Source organism: Pseudopodoces humilis, chromosome 29 (genome assembly GCF_049639895.1).
Source record: "Pseudopodoces humilis isolate 2021_Gansu_Grassland_sample_001 chromosome 29, ASM4963989v1, whole genome shotgun sequence".
In the NCBI taxonomy this organism is placed as follows: domain Eukaryota; kingdom Metazoa; phylum Chordata; class Aves; order Passeriformes; family Paridae; genus Pseudopodoces; species Pseudopodoces humilis.
This window is the reverse complement of record NC_142228.1, coordinates 2577383-2599982: the sequence shown is the minus strand read 5'-3', so window position 1 is coordinate 2599982 and position 22600 is coordinate 2577383. Positions and strand designations below refer to the sequence as shown.

Genomic DNA, 22600 nt, shown 5'->3' with positions numbered 1-22600 from the left:
AAAGGCTCCTGAAGCATCATGAGTGATCCATGGGTCAGTGGCAGCACAATTCCCGACCCTCCCAACTCGAGATGCTTCCAGCCCCAGCACCTCCACGGTCCTGCAGACTGCACTCCCTCCACTCCCACAGCCTTGAGGAGAGAGCCCAGAGCAACCCGGGGACTCTCCCTGAGGGAATTCATGTCCCAGGGCTGGATAAAGACAGGGTTGAATCACTCAAGATCAGATGCCTGAGAAGGGTCGGGACAGACGCAGCTTGCATGGCCACACCCCGTTCCAGGTCACCTCTTAGGGACCCTGTTGTCCCCATGGGTGGTGCAGGGACCACCAACACCTCTTGCAGCTCCTCTGAGGCCCCTGCCACGCCTGTGTCCCTCTGGCTGCTGCCCTTGCAACACCCAGTGCAGGGATGCTGAGGTGCCTCACTGGAATTCACCCTTGCTTTATATTTTCCTCCTGTAAAAGTCTGGGCACACCTGTGTTCCTATAGAAACAACAAATAACACTTTGCTAATGAAATCCCCTGCTTTAATTACTCCTGCTGCCGCACAGTGTGAGGGAGGTGTGGAAAACAGATGTCAATTTTCTCCTGCCTTGAGCATTAATAATTAGTCTAGACCTTAGGAAACCCTGCTGAGGAGGGAGCTGCAGAGGTGGCTCATGACAGGCAGCGGCAGCTTGAGGCAGGTCTCAGAAAGTGGGAATTCAGTCCAGAAAGATGGCTTGACTTCTCAGGCAACACTGAATTCCTCTGACAGAAAAGACCACTTTAGAAACAGACATTAATGTGTGGTTTTCAGCTCATTTTAGGCAACTTTTCAGTGATAATTTGGTTCCAGGGCAAACTTTATAAACATATAAAAAGAGGGAAGTGGTTTTATCCAGGTAGTATCTGCATCTGCTGATACGTAATTTTGGAGCCAGAACTTCACCTCCATTTTCCCTCAAAGAAAGACCGAATTGTATGTTTAAACACCATTGTGCTACCATGAAGCTGCTGTTATGCCATAGAACTGGAATTTTGATTTTGAATTAGATTAAAAATGAGCTCGCAGTGTGCATGTGTGCAAGAACAGAGGCAGGATCTGGTTTAATACTCAGCCTTTTACTTCAAAGGCTGTGATAGAAATAGCATGCAGTCCTTGTGGTTGTGTTCAATGGGAGGTCATGGAAATAACGTCCTTAAGTGGTTAATGTAGTTTTAAATCTTAATTAATGCTCATGATTTTAATTGCTGCCCTGTGGCATTACCAAAGTATCACAGATATTCTGGGCAATGTGTGTTTTTATGACATAGCAGTTCAATGGCAAACAAAAGATGAAAGAAAAGGCAATTCCCCATCCAGGAAGAACTGTGAATCACCTGTGTGTGACATGACTGTGACAGTGTGACACCTGCACCACTCCGAGGGGCTTTGCTCAGGGCAGGGCTGAGCGTTTGGACTCACACAAGGGCTCTGTACCAGCTTTGGCTCTGACATTCCCCGTTCCCCACATCACCGCTGCAATCAGAGAGGACAAACCATGGCATTGCCCGGGCAAAGGTGAGGAAATGAAGATGGGGACGAAGCACATTCCTGGGAGCGACACGTCCCGGCCGCCCCCGCGCTGCTGCACCTTTTCCATCTGCACCTGGGGAGGGTGAGCAGCGAGTGGGCGGCCCCTGGCCCCGTGCCCGGCGCTCACACGACATGAACACGCTGACTCCAAGAGTCAGAAATGGCCAGAGCCAGCACGGCCGAGACTCCCAGCCTCCAGATCTCCAAACTGCACAGACTTGTCTCCATTCACCTGTGGCAAATGGGAACATAGGGAACCACTTCTCCATAGCAGCCAGCTCCTGATATTCCAAGGACACATCCAGTCCTGTACTGTCTCCAGCTTTTTGCAGATGGAGGGGAGGGAGTTGTGCCCTTTGAGCTCCTCAGCAATGTACCTTTGTTCTTCCTTCCATCCCCTTTCTCCCCTCCTTTGGCAAATGATCTAAGGAAGAACTTGGCTGTTGGGAAGGGGCTGTTGGGGCCTGTCTGCAGAGACAGCCCAACAATCCACCGTGTGCACACATGAGCAATCCCCTCCCCTCCACACCCTGCACGATGAGCCAGGGACACTCAGACTGCTGGATTCTGCTCGTGCTGCAGGTCAGCACAGAGAGGCGACAGCAGGGCCTGACCACACCACTGCACTCAGTTCTGGAGCCTTTTTGCTTGCCAGAGACAGTCACTGTCTCTCCTGAAGCTCCGTTTCTGTGGGAGCCGTAAGCTCAACTCACAGTGGAGCTGTCCTGCCTGGTCACAACTTTCAGAATTGTCCACCACAGAAAACATCGCTGGCATCAGCTGCTGAGCTCCCAGCTTTGTGTTCCTGTTCACAGGGCTTACACACCAGGAGCATTTCCCTTATGTCCTTCATCTACTTTATGCTATCCCACATTTTTCCTGGAGATCTCATAACTTCTAGCTAGCCACCATACCCTGTCCTTTTGGGATGGTTGGCTAGTGCTCGTTCTCAAAGAACACAAACCATCCTATTACCTTCCCACAGTCCCCCACTCTTGGGTGGTCTCTGAAGTGAAATCTCCAGTGAGCCCTGGAGCACAAATTCCCTTTTCATTGCTTTTTCACTACTGTTCATCCCCCTCCCTGCAGATAAAAGAGCGGACTTGTACTTCCAGGATTGGGAGCCAAGTTCCTTCCAGCACCATTGGACTCAGGAGGCTTTGGAGGACCATTCAGGGCTTCACAACACGGCTGCTGTCCTGCAGGTGTGTGTGCAGCCCAAGCAGGGACAGGAAACTGCAGCTGGGACAAAAAGCCACAGTAAAATAGATGCTGAGCTACTCCGTCAAATGCTGCCTGCACCGCTCTGTTTCAAAGCTCACAGTGCAGAGGGAATTAAATCATAGCCCTGAGCAAGGAGCCTCCTCCTTTTAATCACACCTGACAATTTACTTGGAAACGGAAGAAGCATAAAGACATCCTTTGTAAGAGAAAAATCTTATAGTGGAATATGACAAAAAGCATGAATAGAACAAAGGCAAAAATGACGATTCTGGAAGTTGGCTCAGATTTTATGAGTGATGAAAATTGTCGGGAATGCAAAAAAAAAAAAAAAAAAAAAGTGGTGTGGCAACGCCTCCTGGCCGGGCTATAAAGGGCCCCGAGGCAGGGGAGCGAGCACTCACTGCTGCTGCTGCTGCTGCTGCTGCACTGCCGAGCCGCCTCTCTCCATTGCAGCTCCAGCATGAGCACCACTGTCAGGCAATACTCCTCCTCCACCTCCCTCAAGGGCTCCGGCGGCCTGGGGGGGGGCTCCAGCAGGCTCTCCTCCGTGCGTGTTGGGGGAGGAGGCTACAGGGCCCCCAGCGTGCACGGGGGCTCTGGCAGCTACTCCGTCTCCTCCCGCATGGTCTCGGGCTTCGGCAGCGGCTTTGGGGGCAGCTACTGCAGCAGCGCAGGAGGGAACCTCGGCGGGGGCTTTGGGGGCAGCTATGGGGCCGGCTTTGGGACCGGCTTTGGGACTGGCTTTGGAGGAGGCTTTGGAGGAGGCTTTGGAGGCGGTGATGGCATCCTGCCGGCCGGGGAGAAGGAGACCATGCAGAACCTCAACGACCGCCTGGCCACCTACCTGGACAAGGTGCGAGCCCTGGAGGAGGCCAACACCGACCTGGAGGTGAAGATCAGGGAGTGGTACAAGAAGCAGGGACCTGGTCCTGACCGTGACTACAGCCCCTACTACAGGACTATCGAGGAGCTCAGGAACAAGGTAGGATGCTGGGATTAATGTGACATCTTCATCAAAGCCACTTGTAAAGAGATGACCTTGTTCCTAACAGCTGGAGGGAAGAGACTTATCAAATAACAGGTAATTAGTCTGAAATGAAAACCAGATCTTTGGAATAACAGTCACTATGAACAACAGAACACCAGGGACCAGAATGGAGTTTCTGTTGACTGTTCCAGTGTAGGAAGGAAGATGGGACAGGAAAGGAGTCAGACAGTGATTCAGGTTACCTGATGCTACTTGCTGCCCCACTGTCACCTTCTGCCTTCCTTCTTACTACCTGTGCCCCATAGTTGCTCCCTGTTATGCTCCTGATGGAGCTCTCAGCAGGCAGGGACTTGTTATCTCCTGGCCCTCTTCACTGCTGAGTGATATGCAGATGGAGATGAATAGTCATTCTCAAAATATCCTACAAATCAGATTTTTATCCCTACCCTTCAAGGAGGCTAAAGGCAGAGGTTAAAATAGAAAGTGTCCTATGGGATGGATTTTCTTTAGGAGTTGCAGACACTGACATGAGTCCAATCCAGGACTGGAACACACTGGGCTGTAGTAGGTGTGTACCCTGCTCTAAAATGTAGCAGATGAAATCATGGCCAAGGTAATTTCTTTATTCTTAGAAGCTCCCTGGATGATTTTAAACAAAAGTCCTTCGACAAAACACCAGAATCTGTCCATCCCTCCTGCCCTGCCATTGCTTGCTCCCCCTCACCCTCATCACTCATCCTGAATGAGCTCAGGTTCACTGAGGGAATGAGGTGTGGGTGGTTGGGCAATGCCTTACCTGCTCTGGGAGTGTAAATTCCTGGGAAACGGGGCAGGGTCAGCCCCTGGGGGGAACTCGCATTCCTAAAATTTCTTGAGCTTCACCCTGGGGAAAAGGGCTTGTCTTGATGCAGGAAGCTCCTCTGCTGATCCCAGCATGTGGTGTGCTCTGATAGAGCACAGAAACATCTGGTGGCAGGAGCTGTCTCTGGATTTGAGTGATGAAGTGCTGGGTCTCACAGAAACCTTCTGCTCCTGATCCAGGGGAAGGCAGATCCTTCCCTCCTCACCCCTCAGCTGGGAAATGACCACATCAATATTCCTGGATTATTCCTTGGATATCCCCTGAAGCAGGAGAACTCAGAGCTCCTCATTAGCTCGTGGCTACAGAAATTCCTGCTCACTAAATGGCCAATCATTTTCATAATCTCCGAGCAAATACTTGCACCTCAGGTGTAATTATGAAAGCCAAATGAGGCAGGCACAAGGCACTCCTTCCTTCCTTGTTTTTCCTTCTTAGCTGGGCTGCTCCCATTCCCTAAGCCTGGAGTGTTTCCAGGGCTCAGCATGGTGTGAGCACCTGGAGGTGCCACCTGGGCAGGCCCATGCACCCAGGGCAGTGTTCCCAGGGGTCTGTGCTGATGGGAGGTGGAAATGAGCACCCCACCTTGTCTCCCTCCATGGGCAGGAGACCCAGTGCTGCTCCAGTCCTCTGGATGGGATTACTCAGAGTGTTTGAAACGACTTTTTAACTCTTTCACTTATCCCTCATTAGATTCTTTCTGCAACTGTTGAAAATGCCAACATCGTCCTGCAGATCGACAATGCCAGGCTGGCAGCAGATGACTTCCGAACCAAGTGAGTCCAATGCCTCCAAGAGCTTTTGTGAAAAAGGGGGGAAAGCCTGGCTGTTCAAGGTGCTTTTTTTCTGCACCTGGGGTTGCTCCACTGGAGTGGAACATTTGGGAATAGTTCAACTCTTCCTGGGCACAGCACTGATATTTCTGCACTGTGAGAACTGTGCACACACTTGGCAAAAATACACTGATCTGGGGAAGGAACAGACAAGAAAAATGCTGTATCAGGTGGGTGTATTCAGCTGTGTGTGTGTCCCCAGGTTTGAGTCGGAGCAGGCTCTGCGCATGAGCGTGGAGGCCGACATCAACGGCCTGCGCCGGGTCCTGGATGAGCTGACCCTGTCCAGATCCGACCTGGAGCTGCAGATTGAGAACCTGAAGGAGGAGCTGGCTTATCTGAAGAAGAACCACGAGGAGGTGAGCACAGAGTTGGGCTCAAATTGTGACCTGCAGACATTCATTGCACAACAGGGAAATGGGCCAAACGCGCAGGAGTCTCTGCAGTTAGGGCTGTCAGGAGACACTCGAGCAGGAAGGGGGAGAGAAATAATCCCTTCAGGCAGGACCTCCAGGAGGTCTGTGGGGTTCCTGCGCTGGGTGCAAATAAATGTCTCACGATGGGAAGATGCCATGTCACTGTGACGTGTGGTGTTTCTCTTTTTGTGTCAGGAAATGACTGCCCTGCGCGGGCAGGTGGGTGGGGAGATCAGCGTGGAGATGGACGCTGCTCCTGGCATCGACCTCACCAAGATCCTGGCGGAGATGCGGGAGCAGTACGAGAGCCTGGCGGAGAAGAACCGCAGGGACGCCGAGCAGTGGTTCTTCAGCAAGGTGAGGAGCCGGCGGCGAGCAGCGGGCGCGGGGCCGGGGCCGCTGCCGGGGCTCTGAGGACATGGCTTTGCCTGGCTGCAGACGGAAGAGCTGAACCGGGAGGTGGCCATCAACACGGAGCAGCTGCAGAGCGGCAAGACGGAGATCACGGAGCTGCGGCGCACGATCCAGAGCCTGGAGATCGACCTGCAGTCGCAGCTCAGCACGGTACGAGGGCCGGGCTGGTGGTGGGGCGGGGGGTGCGGGGCTGTGCCCCCCCGGCCGCCCCCCTGAGCCCGGCCCGTGCCCGTCCCACAGAAAGCGGCTCTGGAGGGCACCCTGGCCGACACCGAGGCGCGCTACGGCACCCAGCTGGCCCAGCTGCAGATGCTGATCACCGGCGTGGAGGAGCAGCTGGCCGAGCTGCGCTGCGACATGGAGCGCCAGAACCACGAGTACAGGGTCCTGCTGGACGTCAAGTGCCGCCTGGAGCAGGAGATCGCCACGTACCGCCGGCTCCTGGAGGGCGAGGATGCCCAGTGCGTGAGGGGCTTGGCTGGGAGGGAGGGTGGGATGAGACAGGACATAGACACAGAATGCCTAAGGCCTCAGCCCGGTCTTAGCTTTGTTCACACCAGCTGTGGGTGCCCAGAGCTCTGTCCCTGGCTGTAGTGGAATGCTGCACTGGGTCCCTTTCCTTGCTGCAAAGGGCTGTGGTTCCTCCATCCCTCAGGAGAGGCCAAGTGGAGCAACACTTATTGCCATGAGCCTTCTCTGTTTTTCTTCTGCCTGAACACAGAGCCTGTGTAGTAGCATCAGTGTTTGTCCCTAACATCTGTTTGGTTTTGTGCTTCTCTTGTAGCATCTCCTCCCAGTACTCCTCCGCCATGTCCTCACACTCTGGCAGAGATGGTAAGAACCCACCTTTCCCCTCAGCCTGGTTCTTTCCCCTTCCCAGTCAAAGCTGGGTTGTTTAAAGTAGCATTTTCTACTTCCCTGTGGAATTTCCACCAGGTCTTGAAGAACGTGCAATATCTGATAGTGTTTTTAAAAATTTCTCTCCTTCCAGCCATGAATAATTGTCCTCCTTTCCTCTGCAGTCACAACATCATCCCGTCAGGTGCGCACGATCGTTGAGGAGGTGCAGGATGGGAAGGTGGTCTCCTCCCGGGAGCAGGTTGCACTCACCACTCGCTAGGACAGCCCCTGGCTCAGGAGAGCAGGGAATTGAGCCAAGAAGTGCCTGAGGGCCACGTGTGGTCGGGTTGTGTCCCCTCACCTGCTCTTCTGTGTTGCCTTCATTCCGTGCAGGTGTCTCTGGACACACTTAATAAAGCTTTTTCTCCTTGCTTGTGCAACTGCAGACTTGTCTGTCACTGTCATGCGATCCCTCAAAGCCTCTGGGTTCTGTGTTCATGCCAGGGAAGGTTCTAAGAAACCACAAGAAGTCAGTGAGAGGAGGAGAATGGAGGGACATGTTCCACCTGGAGGGATAGGGGTTCTGCCTGTGACAAACATAATTTGAGACAGCTTTTTCTAATAAACTGAGTGCTTGTAAATACATGGGACTAGCCAAGACATAAACTGTGTAAATGATACAAAATTAAGGCAATTATGGAAAGATGAGGTTTGAGGTCAATGTGCCACGTGCCTGATAATTAAAGCCAACAAAATAAAGCTCAGTTCTCTAACTCTTGGGATCATAAAAAGTCACTTTCTCCTGTAAGCTGAACTTAGATGGCTTCAGCAAGACTGCTGCTGTCAGGTGTTCTCTCTGAGATGTGAGCCTGGTGTCCACTCGGTTGGCAAACCTCATCCCCACAGGCCTGCTGTCTCTTTTGTCTTTAAATCATACTATCAGACACAAAAACTTTTTACAGGGCTGTTCATGCTGCCCCAGGGCTGCACTTAAGAGGAACTAAAGTAACCATTGCTTAATCTGTGCAGGGATGAGTAGCAATAATTTTATCACTGTCGTGTGTAGCAGATCACTGCTAAAACCCTTCCTGAAACATGCGAGGTAGAAACGACGCCTGAGGCTGAGCTGCCGCTCAGGATTAGTGACGCAGTTGGGCAGCAGCAGGTTCTGGCTGTGCCTGTGCCCATTTGCCTGCTGGAAAGCGACCAAGAGAGGGCCAGAGAGGAGAGGAAATTGTGTTAGAGCCAAATGCGTGATGGAATCGCTCTGAGCCAACCTCATGCTTTCCAGTCCGCGGTAGCTGGGAGCCCTGAGCATCGACTTATGTTCATCCCACACCTCAAGGAGACAAATCTGGGGCTCAGACCAAAGGGAGAGGGAACAGTTTGCATTAAATCAGCTTCCCTAATAACAATGGACAAGAGGCTCCTGCAGCTGAGGCAGCAAAAGCTCCTCCTTTGGGTGATCAGTGGTTCATTCATTCCCCTCAGTCTCCCCACGGCATTACTGTCCCTCATCCCACTGAATGCTCCCCAGGGTGCTCCCTGGCCCCAGCAGCTTTGGAAAGAGCTCATGAGGTCACACTGGGCATGACAGAACAGGCAAAGGAGAGGAAAGGAGATCAAAAATGTGGGGAACCCGCCAGGTCTTTCCAGAGAAGGGAGTGTGAGATACTATCACTCTGTATCATCGTTCGGCAATTACAGAAAAGGGCAGGAAATGAGACACATCAGAGCAAAGAGTCCATGGGCTGCATTGTGCTTCTCCCTTTGCTGGAATGACAGACCTTCCCTGGAGAAAGTCTTCCAGGCCAAGCAAACCAGAGCTATCTCAAAAATGAAAACCAGAGCAAGAAAAAATGCACCTGAGTCTCAAGCTGTCTCAGACTCTATGGCAGTGGGCAAAGCTGCAGGCTGGAAATCCTGAGCCAACTGCTCATGTGCTTTTTTGGTTGTGGTGGTTTTTGTTTTGTTTTCTTTTGTTTGTTTTTTGTTTCATTTTTTTTTTCTTTTTGTCATCAGAAGAGAGTTGTTTTGCTTTAGTTGCAAATGGCTTTTTAAGTCTTGAACCATCTGCAAAATTCCCCAAGTGTATGAATAGAGAAAAGCTTTCTGCAAACCACAAATATAACTGATTAAATATAAGTAGGAGGTGAAAAGAAGACATCAGTTTAAGAGTAATTGGCTCTGCTGGCAGCACAGAGGGACATGGCCCCTTCTGCAGCCAAAAGGGCACAGGGGAGAGATTGATCCAGCAGAACACTCAGCCATCTCTGAGATATTTACATCTGTCAGCAGGAACAGCCTGAGATGAAATCCTAAGGAGAGGTGGGAGAACAGCCGGGAGAGCTGATGGAAGAACCTGGTTTGTAATCAGTGGATTCAGTTCCCCTGGGAGGATTTTATCAGGGGATATTAATCAACATATATTTGCATCAATGAAAAAGGCTTTAATTCTGCATACAGCTCAGTGTAACCCTGTTATCACAGGCAAGAGCAAAGTCCAAGCTCAGCACAAATGATATGTGTGTGACATTACAGTGCTCTGAAGAAGGAAAATACCACAGAACTGTAAGGTAATATATTGCTTGTTATTTACTCTTTGCTACACGCATTTGTGGCTGTGAAACATGGACAAATTGTCTCTCTAAGAGGTGGACAAACATTGGTTTTGTGGTTTTTTTTCAGATTTGCTGCAAGCACAAGAAGAAAAGCCTTGTTAGGATTCAGCTGGGAATTACAGAGGCAAGTCCTCAGTGAATGATGGTGAAACTTTATGGACAACAAAATGAAAAATGGAAACTATGAATGTCCTTGAAAGGTGTTTCATGATGGAGACACAAGGAGAAATCTATGAGATGTGCCTGTGTCAAGAATAATATAAAATAGCAAGAACATTGACAATGAATAATACTGAATTAAGTGTTGTATTTCCAATCTCTAAAGCCCCATGTGCTCCTCAGACAGTTGTTTTTACAATGCCCTCGAGGAGGAGGATAGTTGTTATTGTTGTGTCCATCCTACAAAGCATGAAATTGAGACTTGGAAGAGCTGAACAATTTGCCTGGAGTGACTTGCAAAGCTGGGATCAGACCCTGGAGCACCTGGTGTCAGCAGCAAGATGGAGATCAGCATCAGTAGAGCCAATAACAAGCTGGCAGAAAGTGGCATGACAGGTGCATCATCAGCCAGATAAGCAAATACTTTGTAAATACTTTGTAAATTGAGAACACCAGGATTTTCCATAGGTGTAACATGGAAATTCAGCTGACAGTGAGAAGAGAGAAGCTCCGTCTGCCTCTGGATGAGCCTCTCCCTGGCCAGGCTGGCAGAGCCTGGCTCCAGCTCCTCTCCTGGCCCTCCTGTGCCTGGGCACCAGCAGGGACTTGGGGTTTGGTGCCATGTCTGAGTCATTGGGTCCCCAAGGAAGCCCTCTTGGATGTGAAAACAGCTGGTGATTCCGGGAGTATTTGTAGTAACGCGAAATGCTGGATCTCCTTCCTGGGGACACGTTAAACACCTGCATTAGACTAAGAAACAGTCTTAAGCCTTAAAAAGTATCCTGAGACTCCCAAAGGATTTCCAGGGAAATTCAGTCTTTCTCATTTCCATTGCCCTGTTGAGTCTGATAATTCTGCTGTAGAGCACTCTTGGGAATAACTCCAGCATGTCCATCCTCTGTCACCACCCCACTCTCTGTCACACAGCCCAGGACGCTGACGGAAACCTGAAATATAATCTCTTCCTTTCTATATTTTACAAAGCTCATTACGTGGGAGCAACACCTTTGCCTGGGGGAGGCTCTTCTGCTCATTTGTTACTTAAAGTAATTTTTCCTGGTCAGACCTGCGCTGCTGTTCCTGAAATGCCCACGGGAGATCCTCGTGCGCCGTCATTCCTCTGCTCCCCTGTCATTCCTCTGCTGCTCTTCCTCCCTTGGGGCGCAGCGTTGCCTGCGAGGGGCTCCCAAGTCAGCCAAGGACAGCTCCTCAGAGCATCGCCCCTGGCTGCCTGCGAGGATGTGGGGAGCAAATTTCCGTCTGTAGACTCCAGCCAGGAAGTCAATCAATGTTAATTCTGGAAAGAGCCTTCCATTAGGCATGGAGATCCCATCATTAGCAGACCTCCTCATCACAAAGTGAAAATCTCTTTAATAAAATGAGGGCTGTGACTGCTGGCAGGGCTTGAGGTTTGTTCTCATGTAAAAGCAAAAGCTGGTTTTAAAAAATACTTTGAATTTTGGATAGGAAAAAAGCTGCCATGAAGAACACACAATTCCAGGAAAATAATGACTGAAACGATTGTTCTCCTTTACAAAAGTTGTAGAAATTCTAATCACCTTTGGTAAGGTCTGAAGTAAGAAAATAAGTAAGAAAGAAAGAAACATGGACATCTCTGCTTAGTTTGCAGTAATTGAAAAAAACCTCTCCACTCATTGTGGATGTTTTCCTCATTGAAGAAAATCACACAGCCATGGGATGGTTTGGGTTGGGAGGGACCTTAAAGACCATCTCATTCTACCCCCCTGCCATGGGCAGGGACACCTGCCACTAGACCAGGTTGCTCCAAGCCCCATCCAATCCAGCCTTGAAAAATGAAGGACCATTTATCATATAAATATTGATTAAATGAAATTTAATGTTTGCTCAGCAGTAATTTTATAATTTTTTGGTAGAAAAAAAACCAATTGTGACCAGGCTGCAGGTGGGCTCCAGACTGACTCTGATCTTGGCTCCAGGCAGGGCCTGGCCACCACCAGGGCACCAGAGCACCCTGGCTTCACTTCCTGATGATGGCTCTAATGAAGGATGGGCACTCACGGAACCACCCCACACTTCAGGAGTGCTGGATTTGCAGTGCCAAGATAAAATTGAGCTTAATGGACTTGCCCAAATGGCAGAAGCAATATTTATGAGCCAGGCTGCACCTGACACATTCTTTATGCCACGTGTCCAAGTGACCTGGATGCCAAACCCAAAGCTGAACCACACGTGGGTGAGAGCCAGCCAATATTAGCATTGCTATATTAACGTTATTAATAAAATGAAAGATTCAGATGACAAAACATTTTAATTATTTCCCTTCTTCCTCAATTCAGCATTCCAGAACTAAAAAATTAGCTTAATATACTTTTTGAAAGATCTTTTCTATTGTCCTTTCTAAATTTAACACCTAGATTGTATTGGAGAGTTTTCATGGCGCTGTTTGCATGGAACTGGATCAGACTTCCGTAACGTCAAGCATCTCCTGAAATTCTCCACTTTACTGTTTAAGAAATCTTATTAAACATCCTGTGTGGCAGTGAATAGTCAGTGAACTGCATGTTTGGCGTCCAGGAAATATCCTTTCATATTTTGGATAAATATTTGACTATTTTGTCTAGCCTTGAAGGCAGCAAAACAACTGAGACCTGCGCAAGGGGATGTTTTGATGGATGTAGAATAAAGAGAAGGGATAAACCAGCCCTGGTACATTCCAGTGCAATATTCCTCTGTGCTCTCCTAGAGCATTTGAGGTCTAAAGACCCAGACCAGGGGCTCACTCCACTGTTGGCCATGTGGAATGGAAGAGAGCCTCGCTGCATGGCCCAGGGTGGTCTCCTGGCTCTGGTCCCAGGGACTGAGGTCAGGTGAGTGAGGGGACACCCTCGCTTCTGGTCACGAAAGGGCCGAACAGGCTCCATCAGATAGGACGCCTTTCCCACAGCTTTCACTTTCCGGGTAGACTCGCCCACGCCAGGGATGGATAATTGCTGTGGTGTTTCATTCCCCGGGCACTCTTGGGTATCGTCGGGTTTTTGTGTCACTGTTGTTGAGTTGTCATCACAAGTCAGACCTGATGATTCAGGAAGTAACATTTTTGATGTAGTTTTGAAACACGCTTCTGTTAACCAAAGCATCTTTCTGTTGTGGGATTTCTGGAGACAAACGCCTTTGGGGAATTATTTCCGGCTGAAAAAAAAGAAAACACCTCCTAGCCAGGTCACAAGGAGGAAGAATAAACAGCCCTTCTCCAGTGGCACGATTCACAGGGACTGGTATAAATAGAGGACCAGGGGACAGAGGGCTCACAGTTGGATCCTGCAGCGACCTGAGCGCTTGCCTTGGGCTCTGTTGGCTCCGCACCCACACCATGAGCTGTGCTGTCAGGCAGGTCGTCACCACCTGCTCCCAGGGCAGGGGCAGCACGGGCAGCAACACGGCTGGCACCGGCAGGAGGGTCTCCTCTGCCTCCTCGGGGAGACACGCTGCCTATGACTTGGGTGCTGTGGTTGGCAGCTTCTCCGGTGGCAGTGTAAGCGAGGGATTACTCGGGAAGCAGCTGAGCGCCGGCAGTGCGGCTGGTGGGAGCTTCGGAGCCACCCAGAGGGCTTGTTCTGCCCTGGGATTCAGCAGTGGAGGCATCTGCACTCGAGGCGCTGGTGGCTTTCCCAGGGCTGGCGCTGGCTGCGGGGATGGGATCCTGTTTGCTAACAACGAGAAGGCGACGATGCAGAACCTCAACGACCGCTTGGCCTCGTACCTGGACAAGGTGCGGCTCCTGGAGGGGGACAATGCCGACCTGGAGTGCAAGATCAGGGAGTGGTATGCCAAGGTAGGGCCCAGCTGCGAGCCACGGGACTACAGCTGCTACCACAAGGAAATAGAAGACCTTCAGAACCAGGTAAATCCTTGCTGGTCAAGAAAATCCTAATATTTCTTTCGGCTTTGCTTTCACATGTGCACAGAGCTCTGGCTCTGGAGGGCAGCTGAAGCAATGGTTTATATGAAATGATGGTCTGTGGGAGGGGGATTCTGTATTTACTGAACACTGATGCTTCAGCAAGGCTGTGTCCACCACCTGGCACATGGGTTCCCCTGCTGTGATGCCATATAATTGATTAATAACCCAAATATATGGAATAATTATAAAATTCTCCAGGTGTTTCCTCCAGGGTCCTCTGGAGGCAGAGGAAGCTGCAAGCCCACATATTCCTCTTACGATTCCTTTTCTAGATCCTGTGTGCAGCCATGGAGACTAACAAAATCCTTCTGAACATTGATAACAACAGGATGACTGCTGATGACTTCAGAGTGAAGTGAGTACAGTCCCCTGCTGGCCCAAGGAAGGGCAGGTGAAGGGTGGTGATGGGGAGATCCCAACCCTCTGCCTGTCACACTGCGTAGTAAAACAGATCTCTGACACCACTGGCAATGTTTATGTCTGAGGCGAAAGAACTCGATCCCAATTTTTTTCCCCCAACCTCAACTGAAGGCCTTGCCCTGCTTTGCCGATGTGCTGACCTTCATTTGCTGCCTGTGGTTTAAGGTACGAGACCGAGTGTGGGCTCCGGCAGAACGTGGATGCCGACATTTGCAACCTCCGGCCCGTCCTGGACCAGCTGGCCAGCTGCAAGACCGACCTGCAGCTGCAGTGTGAGGCTCTGACAGAGGAGATGTGCTGCCTAAAGACCAACCACGAGGAGGTCAGCTCTCTCACGGAATTAAGCAGAAGGAGAGTCCCCCCAAGGGTGGATGGATGTTACTGATACAGTCACATATTTCCTGCAGGAAATGAGCTGTCTGAGGAAACAGGCGACTGGGGATGTGAGTGTGGAGGTCAATGCCTGCCCTGGCCCAGACCTGAGGAAGATCCTGGAGGATCTGCGGTGTCAGTACGAGACGCTGATGGAGCGCAACCGCAAAGAGACGGAGCAGTGGTACGCCTGCAAGGTACCACATCCCCACAGAGCTGCACCCAGCCCTGCCCCCAGGGGGAAAGGGAAAAAAGAGGGATTAGGAAGTGTCCTAATAACAGCAAGTGTGTCACAGATGTACTCAGATCTATCTGTACTGCCCGATTTCTGTGTTCCATCTGTGGCAGAGGGGCCACCACATGGTGCCACAGGGTCAGAATGGAATAAACAGAGTGTCAGCCTTGGACATGCTCAGGGCACTGCAGGGTGTGGGGAGGTCCTGGACACCACAAGATGCACTGTGGAGGTGAGGAAAGGGCTGTTCTTTTCTGACCTTGCAGGTGGAGGAGGTGAATCTGGAGGTTGTCACAAGCAGCCAGGAGATCGAGTCAAGCAACAAACAGGTCACTGAGCTGAGACGGCAGCTGCAGGCCCTGGAAATCAATGTACAAGCCCAGCTCACTATGGTAGGTGATGCCACAAGGATTCACAGCTCCAGCTCTCACAAGCAGGGTTGTACCCGTGTCAGACCCAGCTACCTGTGTGTTTGTTCTATTCTCAGAAAGAAAACCTGGAATCCTCTTTGGCGGAGACCGAATGTCGCTACAACAAATACCTGGCTGAGCTGCAGAACCAGATCTCCTGTGTGGAGCAGCGGCTGGCCGAGATCCGAGCAGAAATGGAGTGCCAGAACCAAGAATACAAGACCCTCCTGGATGTCAAGTGTCGCTTGGAGCAGGAGATCCAGACCTACCACTGCCTGCTGGAGGGTGGCCAACACGACATCATGTATGCACACAGGGCTGGGCACCCGAAAATCTCTGTGCTTTGCCTTACAGGGATATGAAAATTTGTGATTTTGGTAGGAAAAGCAACAGTGTGGTGAGGAACCAGTGCTGACCTGTTACCAGAGAGGGCCGATTAGAAAACCATGAGGCATCTGAGGATTTGGCTCTGATAAATGTCCAGGGAGTGCATCAAAAACCATTCTTGAGCCAGGGAACGGGCTGGGAGAGCCCCCAGAATTGTCCCAGCCCCTGGCACAGTTCAGCAGCTCTTTAAGGGCAACTTCACCGGGAGCTGGGCAAACAGTCATTAACTGAGTTTTATTGGCTTGCCAGAATGAGACAGGATTAGGGACTAGCAGCTAAATTACCTGAAACAATGAATTATCTAAACATTTTCAGTTTCACACAACAATTTTAATTAAAGTTTTGGAAAATTTAATTTGTATGCAAAGCATTTGGCTCTGCCCTGCCTTCCATTGACTGAGGTTTTGAAACAGCCAGGCTGTTAATTCCAGCCATGGCTGCGCACACACAGAACTGCCCTGAGCACCCACCTACTCCTTTTGTTTTGTTGGAAGAGGAGGCTTTGGAATGGTGGTGCCCTGACATGGGCTCCCCTGGACTCTGCAGCACTAAATTATTTACATGAAAAGTCAGTTTTTGTTCCAAAGTGCCTATTGCAAGGGCTGAAGTGGCACTGTTAGTGCTTGCTCAGGGTAATTCTGAGTGTCAGATGGAAAACCATGGTCTGCCAAAAGACAGGCGGAATGGAGATGGATGGTGGCTGCAGCTGACCCTCCGGGCTGGGAGGGGGAACAGCGGCTGAGACTGAAGAGATGGAGCTAAAGCCAGCGAGAAGGGCAGGGGGAGATCTCCAGGGTGGCAATGTCAGGGGCCTGGGTGTCCAGAGCTGTGTTTTTCCACAGAGGGTCGGCGGGAAGAGGAGTCGGTGCCACATCAGCCGGGAGGAGCGCGGGGCTGAAAGGCAGCCTGTGCCAGCCCTGCCTGCCCTGAGCCCCAGGGCCAGGCTCTGCCAGGTGAGGGGGTCTGCAGGGAGGTGGGACCATGAAATGCTTCTTTAGTGCTGGGTACCTGTGGAACAGGAGCATGAGAGGTCTCCAGGCTTTTCTGGGTGATGAAGAGAGGCTGGAGGAGCTTTTCCCTGGAGAGAGGCTGGGCTGGAGTCGGGATCACAGCTGTGACTGTTGGTGGTAGGGCACTGGGATTAACTGGGCTGTGGTGGGGAGCAGTGATAAGGGATGCAACTATGGGATATTTATTTATAAACCTTCACACAGAAATTATGTTTGACACTGGGGGGTGTCCAGCAATAAATGTGTGTTTAAACAAGATTTTCAGCACAACATGGGAATGAGGAACTGGCAGGGGAATCAGTCACAAGTCTTTCAACAAGGATACAGTTTAGCAAAGCTGGGGAGACAAGGGAAAGAGGAAGGTCAGCACAAAAGCGAAGGGGTGTAAGAGAAAGGCACAGGATGCAGACTCCCCTGAAAATATTATTCTTCCTACTCTCCTTCAGGTCACTGCAAACCAGAGAGTCCCCACCAGCCCCACTGCACATCCCCTGAGGAGCTCTCTGAAGAAAAAATATTTTGGAAAAACAAGGCAAAAATAACCTGGGAGTTCTCAGTTGTGCTCCAGCAGCAGTCAGAGGGACTCTGCAGGACGGCACCTCCTGGCCACCCCATTCTGATCCCAGTACTGCCCCTCACTCTAGGCTCCCCTGGGTTGTGGCCATTCTCTAGCAGCAACCAAGGCTTGTCTCCAATAAAACTTTGCTCCTGTTGACACAGCCTTGAACCTGAGAAATAATTTCTACAAGTAAATCAATATAAAAGTATTAAAAAAATATATTATGAGTCTACCTTCAGTCTCCATCCACACAGGAATCACTACAGGGAAAAAGGAAAACAAGACATGTTGCCATCAGTGCTCCAGCTGAACTCAGAGGCTGAGGATGGGGATGGAGGGTGGAGGAGAAGGACCAGCTGATGTTGTGGAAAGGGATATTTGCTATCAGAGGAGGAAGCATGAGCCAAGACATGAAGCAGAAGGTGGTGAGGAAAGAAACGCCCAGGTTGGCTGGGCAGAGGGCAGGGAGGGAGGCTCAGGGCTTTCTGACTGACAGTCTGCTGCCGAGAGAGAACTCAGAAAGACAGGGAGTCTTCACTAAAGCAGGCATATGCTAATAGAATATCACATAATATCACATAATATAATGTAATACACAACATCTTTGAGTTATTACAGATGCACACTAACAGCATAAAAGCAAGAACAGCAAGTTTTTTCAAATAATACCAAAGGAGGAATTTTAAAAGCCAGGCTTTGCTGGACTCTCCACACCCTTCTAGTGGAGGAAAACAATTCCCAGAGAAAACACTAAATAAAGAACCTCTAAATGGATTTGTAAAAAAGGCAAACAGGAAGAACCAGATGGCAACACGTGGGAAGATAAAAGGGTGAGACAAATTAATATGTGGGAGAGAATTTTTTTAAAAGTGAGACTCAATAAACAGACAGAAAAAACAGCTGCTGGTGCTTTATTAGCGCAGAGAAAGGAATGACAAATGCATTTAGGAACACAACTGCATTTTGCTGTGTGTGCAAGCCAAGGCTCAGGATCCAGCCTGTCCCTCCTTGCTGGCAGCAGCGTTCAAATGATGGCTTGGATGGGCTGGGAGTGGTGGCACAACCCTTGTTGCTTGTTGTGGAGCTCTGGCAGCCTTTCTCTCATGAAATGTGGGATGGGGTTTGATGACTGACCTTAGACAGAGGCCTGACATGAAGGCTTCTAACAATAAGGCTTTGGGGGACACGATGAGTCTGAATTAGTGCCTGTTTCTAAAGAAAGAAACAGCTCAGATGGTTCTGGAATGGCCTCTTCTTGGGCTCTGTCCAGGACACTTGTTAGCCCTGTGGAGTAATTGCTCTAATGAGCTCCTGGACAAGCTCTGTGTTACTTTCCCTGCTCAGTTCTGCATCTCCCATTCCTGCAGCACTAATTGCATGGAGCATTTTGGGGTGATTTAATCCACCTCGGTGCTGACACGGCACCTCTGAGGTTACTGCACTGCATCTGTGCAGAAATACAATTCTGCATTCCCTGCCCAGTGTTTATAACCTGGACAGAGATGGGAAATGGTGACTGCTGTGGAGACAGCACAGGAAGAGACAGGGAAGGGAAGATGAATGAAGTGGGGAGGACACAGTGCATGGAACAACAGAACAGGAATGACCAGGGACCTGAACTTCACAGGAGCTCACGGGTTGTGCGGCTCGTAGGAGTTTGTTCTGTCCTCTTGTAACATGCAAATCTTGTAAAGCAAGAACAAACGAGTATCTCCAAAAAAAAGAGACTTGAGCTGAAGGTACAGGATGGAGAGAGGAACCCAAGAATATGAGGAACAAGGGTGGGTGTCCCTGAGAGAGGCAGGGGTGACATCAGCACTCGGGCTGGTAAGCAGGTAGTGAAATGCACTGTGACAGCTCCAGCAGATGTGTCTGTGTTGTAAGAGAGCAGGAACATGGGAATTACACCACCATCAGGAAAAATCCCTGAGGAGTTAACACACCAGAGGTTTAAGGGATCAGTGAAGAAATGGGAAGAAAACAACTAGTTTTGTAAATTACCAATGCTGGAAATCAGCCATGAGTTCCAGACTGCACAGCACAGGCAATTATTTCTGATTACAGGCATGGTGTGTTTGGAAAAGCAGGCCATATTCTAGTGTGATACATAAACTGTAATTTCTCTACAAAAGTCTGCTTTATACAGTATGCAGATAGGTACAGTCTAACACCCACAGTAACTATTTGTGGGGTTTAGATTTTTGTTTGTTGGCTTGTGTAACACTTGTAAAGAATTAGATGAGCAAACTGCTGCTGTAACCCAACAAGAGATTTCTCAGCTCAGTACACTGAAAAATACAATCTAAACTGCCAGTATGAGCCACATATTGAAAGTGTGTTGAAATTAAGAGACTTTAGTACAAGTATGATATGAAGATAAAAGAACACAGCCTGGGGAGTTCTGGTTGCCCTCCACCTTTGCCTGCCTGGCTCTGTTGAACCACTGGACGGTGCCTGAGTGCAGGAAGCACCTGAACACTCCAGGTTGTCAGGCTGTGACCTGATCCTGTGTCTCTGCAGCAGACACCACAGGCTGAAGCCTTGGTTTCCCTCCTGTCATGCTCTGCCAGCTCTCTGTGCAGAGTGGAACTGTTGCAGTTTCATCACCCATCACTATTTTCATCTGTCCTAAGAAATCTCCAGGACTCTCCTCTGCTGTGATAACCTGCAGTGCCACCAAGAGATGCTGGAGGCCTGACTGCACTGTCAGCACCTGGCAGGTCCTGGGAGGATCTAACACTCTTCATCAACTCAAGTTCTCCTTCATCAGGGGGAGACTGAACTTCAGCAGGAAGAAACCCGGTTGTGCCCACCTCCATGTCCTGCTGAACTTCTCCTTCAGCACTGCAAATGCCCAGAGACTGCAGATGTGAACACTCAGCAAGAAAGAAGCTGAAGCAGAGTCATTCTCTCGGTCTCCGAAGCGTATTTAAGCCTGTGCTGTTACCAAACCCACTGTGGTAATTATTTCAGTTGCCTTACAGGATTTGGCTAAACATGGTGGTATAAACCAATGAGTCACTAGCCAGGAAAAAGTCGTGGTCTGCATTTGAAAGATGGGAGTAGGGAGCCTGGAGCCGGCTCAGTATCACATCAAAGGAGTGTTTAATAAGTGATGCCTAATGGCCATTATGCAAATTATTAGTGGTAATTACAAGTGACAAGATAAAATCATGTTCCAGTGTGGTTGCACAAACATCACTGAGGCAATGCTTATGAAAGCAAAGTTCTGTTGAACCAGACACACCTTTCTTGTAGTTGACACAAGAAAACATTATCAGCTTTGATAAGCAAAGCAAGGTGAGCATGTGGAGCCAGGCTGGGCACAGTGACAGCCACGGCTCAATGAGGACCAGACTGTCCTGGCCACAGCAGGACATGCCCTGCTTTTGGGAATGTGGCATTATCCTGCCTCCTCCATCCCTGTGCACCAGTATTCACCCTTATCCCTTCTTCCTCCCCTTTCGCTCTCTCCTCTCATCCATCAAGCCCACAGGACTCAGCAGCACTGGCACTGATGTGTGCGACCACTGCTGATTGTCCTGGCCCAGGGCCTGTTGTGGCTTCCTGCACCCCAAACCAACTGTCTCCTCCAGTCCTACACTGAGGTTATAAATCCTTCTGGGACATGTTTATGTCTTAGACTTGCACAGTCCTTTCCCTGTGTTGTGCCCCAAGGCTGTGTCCCAAGGCTACAGGAATACAATAATAACAAAAATGAAGGTAAAGAAATCAGTTTAGTGGGGGGAAAAAAGCCTGTACTGAGGGAACACAGCCTGTGCCTGTCTTGGTGCCGAGTCCTGGAGCTCTGACATGGCCATGAGGAGTGAGACAACACCACAATTTGTTTTTCAGATACAGCCAGGTTAGCCAGGGACCAGCTTCTGAGTGCATTTGCTGTATCAAACACATGCTCCATGTCCCAGCAAAATTGGCAGGAGCCCAGAAAAACTCCAAAGAATGCAACTGCATCCCAAATAAGAGTTTTTCGGAAGAACTGTATGGTCATGTTTAATCTTCACTAGTAAATTGAAATTTGAGAGTCTATGGACCATTCCACCAGGACATGAGTGAAAGGTTGTACAGTGCTGCTGCTGTTTGTTTTGTGGAGCAAGACCTCTTCGTTCTTCCCATCAGAGAACTGCTGAAAGAAGCAGGAGTGGGTGCTCCATGCCCACCCATAGAGCAGTGCCCAACAGCTGCAGTGTCTCCTCCTAAATCCAACACTCTGCAAGGGAAAGAAAGGCACCCCCAGCCCCATCTCTGTAGGTTGCTCTTGGGTAACTCCTGAAAACCTCCCCAGCAGAAGCAAAGCTCCAAGCAAACTTTATATTAATTTCTGTTGGCTCCAACAGCCACACCCTGTCTTCAATTATATTCCTCAAAATGACGGATGAAAGCCAGATTTTCTCCCTCTTCTTTTTGCTCATGATTTTCCCGACTGTGAATCTAGGCTGTGTGGGGAGCACAGGGACTGTGTCTTGGGGGAGGATGGACTTGTATTTCAGGCACTGCAGTCTCAGCGAGGAATCCGAGCTCCGACAGACTTCAGGTCTGTCCTTAAGCAAGTTATTTCCCTGCACCATATGAATAATGAATATTCCTGGATGCCGCCAGCCTTGGGTAGGCGGCTTTTTATAATTTTTGATCTAAGAAATAAATTAACCCACTGGAGGGTGGAAAGCTTTAACTCATGCTGGTGTGAAGACGATCGTATCAAAACATGTTTGGGGACACTCTTCTACTGTGGTGACAGCAGTCACCAACTTCCCACCAGTAAAAGTGGCTGAGGGTATGAGTGTTGGCTTTCTTCACTCTTCCTCCCAGAGGTGACGCTGCTCTCAGAGCTCATTCAGTGTCACCCTCACAGCCAGCAGGGATCTATCACAACTGCTCCTGTACATATGGACATCCTTGAGTCAAAAGCTGCTTTGTGAGTAAGAGATGCGTGGAAATTCCATGCTGTAGGGAACAGAAGCTGTCGTCCCCTGGAGAGCAGAATATCCTCTCATTACAGAATCAGCTGGAAAAGGACACTGGCACTGGTGGAGCCAGTTCTCTGAACTCTCCCTTGGCTATTGCCTGCCTGGCTGGGAGGTTGTGCTCCTCTGACAGTTGTGCTTCTCTGACCAGCCAGGCTGTGCTGTCTCCTGCTAGTGCTCGACAAACTCCGTAAGAAATGCAGAAAGCATTTCTCCTTATTCAGTGCACAGCACAATCTTTGTAATGGCAAAGACCTGCTGGGTTGCATCTGAGTCCAGGGATCACCAGTGGATGCTCCCTTTCCTGTCATCTCTGTCTTCATCTATCATCACCACAAACTGAGAAAGCATGGACAGCAATTAAAGCAA

At 49.8% G+C, this 22600-nt stretch overlaps 2 protein-coding genes across 2 annotated transcripts; both read left to right on the top strand.

Annotated features, from left to right (window-relative positions):
* The first annotated feature begins 3207 nt into the window (after positions 1 to 3207).
* On the top strand, positions 3208 to 7564 carry LOC102113894 (keratin, type I cytoskeletal 14). Its single transcript, XM_014260143.2, has 8 exons — positions 3208 to 3765; positions 5324 to 5406; positions 5666 to 5822; positions 6075 to 6236; positions 6318 to 6443; positions 6534 to 6754; positions 7078 to 7127; positions 7316 to 7564. The coding sequence occupies exons 1-8, from the start codon at positions 3244 to 3246 to the stop codon at positions 7411 to 7413; spliced, it is 1419 nt and encodes a 472-aa protein (XP_014115618.2). The 5' UTR covers positions 3208 to 3243; the 3' UTR covers positions 7414 to 7564.
* Positions 7565 to 13265: 5701 nt separating this feature from the next.
* Positions 13266 to 16610, top strand: LOC102113962 (keratin, type I cytoskeletal 19-like). Its single transcript, XM_005531531.3, has 7 exons — positions 13266 to 13796; positions 14129 to 14211; positions 14442 to 14598; positions 14684 to 14845; positions 15150 to 15275; positions 15371 to 15597; positions 16523 to 16610. Exons 1-7 carry the CDS (start codon positions 13266 to 13268, stop codon positions 16608 to 16610), a joined length of 1374 nt encoding a protein of 457 aa, XP_005531588.3.
* The last annotated feature ends 5990 nt before the right edge of the window (positions 16611 to 22600 follow it).

Coding starts and splice junctions, on each gene's coding strand:
- LOC102113894 (XM_014260143.2), top strand. CDS start 3,244: ATGAGCACCACTGTCAGGCAATACTCCTCCTCCACCTCCCTCAAGGGC. Junction 6,237..6,317: donor AGCAGTGGTTCTTCAGCAAG/GTGAGGAGCCGG, acceptor GCCTGGCTGCAG/ACGGAAGAGCTGAACCGGGA. Junction 6,755..7,077: donor CTGGAGGGCGAGGATGCCCA/GTGCGTGAGGGG, acceptor CTTCTCTTGTAG/CATCTCCTCCCAGTACTCCT.
- LOC102113962 (XM_005531531.3), top strand. CDS start 13,266: ATGAGCTGTGCTGTCAGGCAGGTCGTCACCACCTGCTCCCAGGGCAGG. Junction 14,846..15,149: donor AGCAGTGGTACGCCTGCAAG/GTACCACATCCC, acceptor CTGACCTTGCAG/GTGGAGGAGGTGAATCTGGA. Junction 15,598..16,522: donor GGTGGCCAACACGACATCAT/GTATGCACACAG, acceptor GTTTTTCCACAG/AGGGTCGGCGGGAAGAGGAG.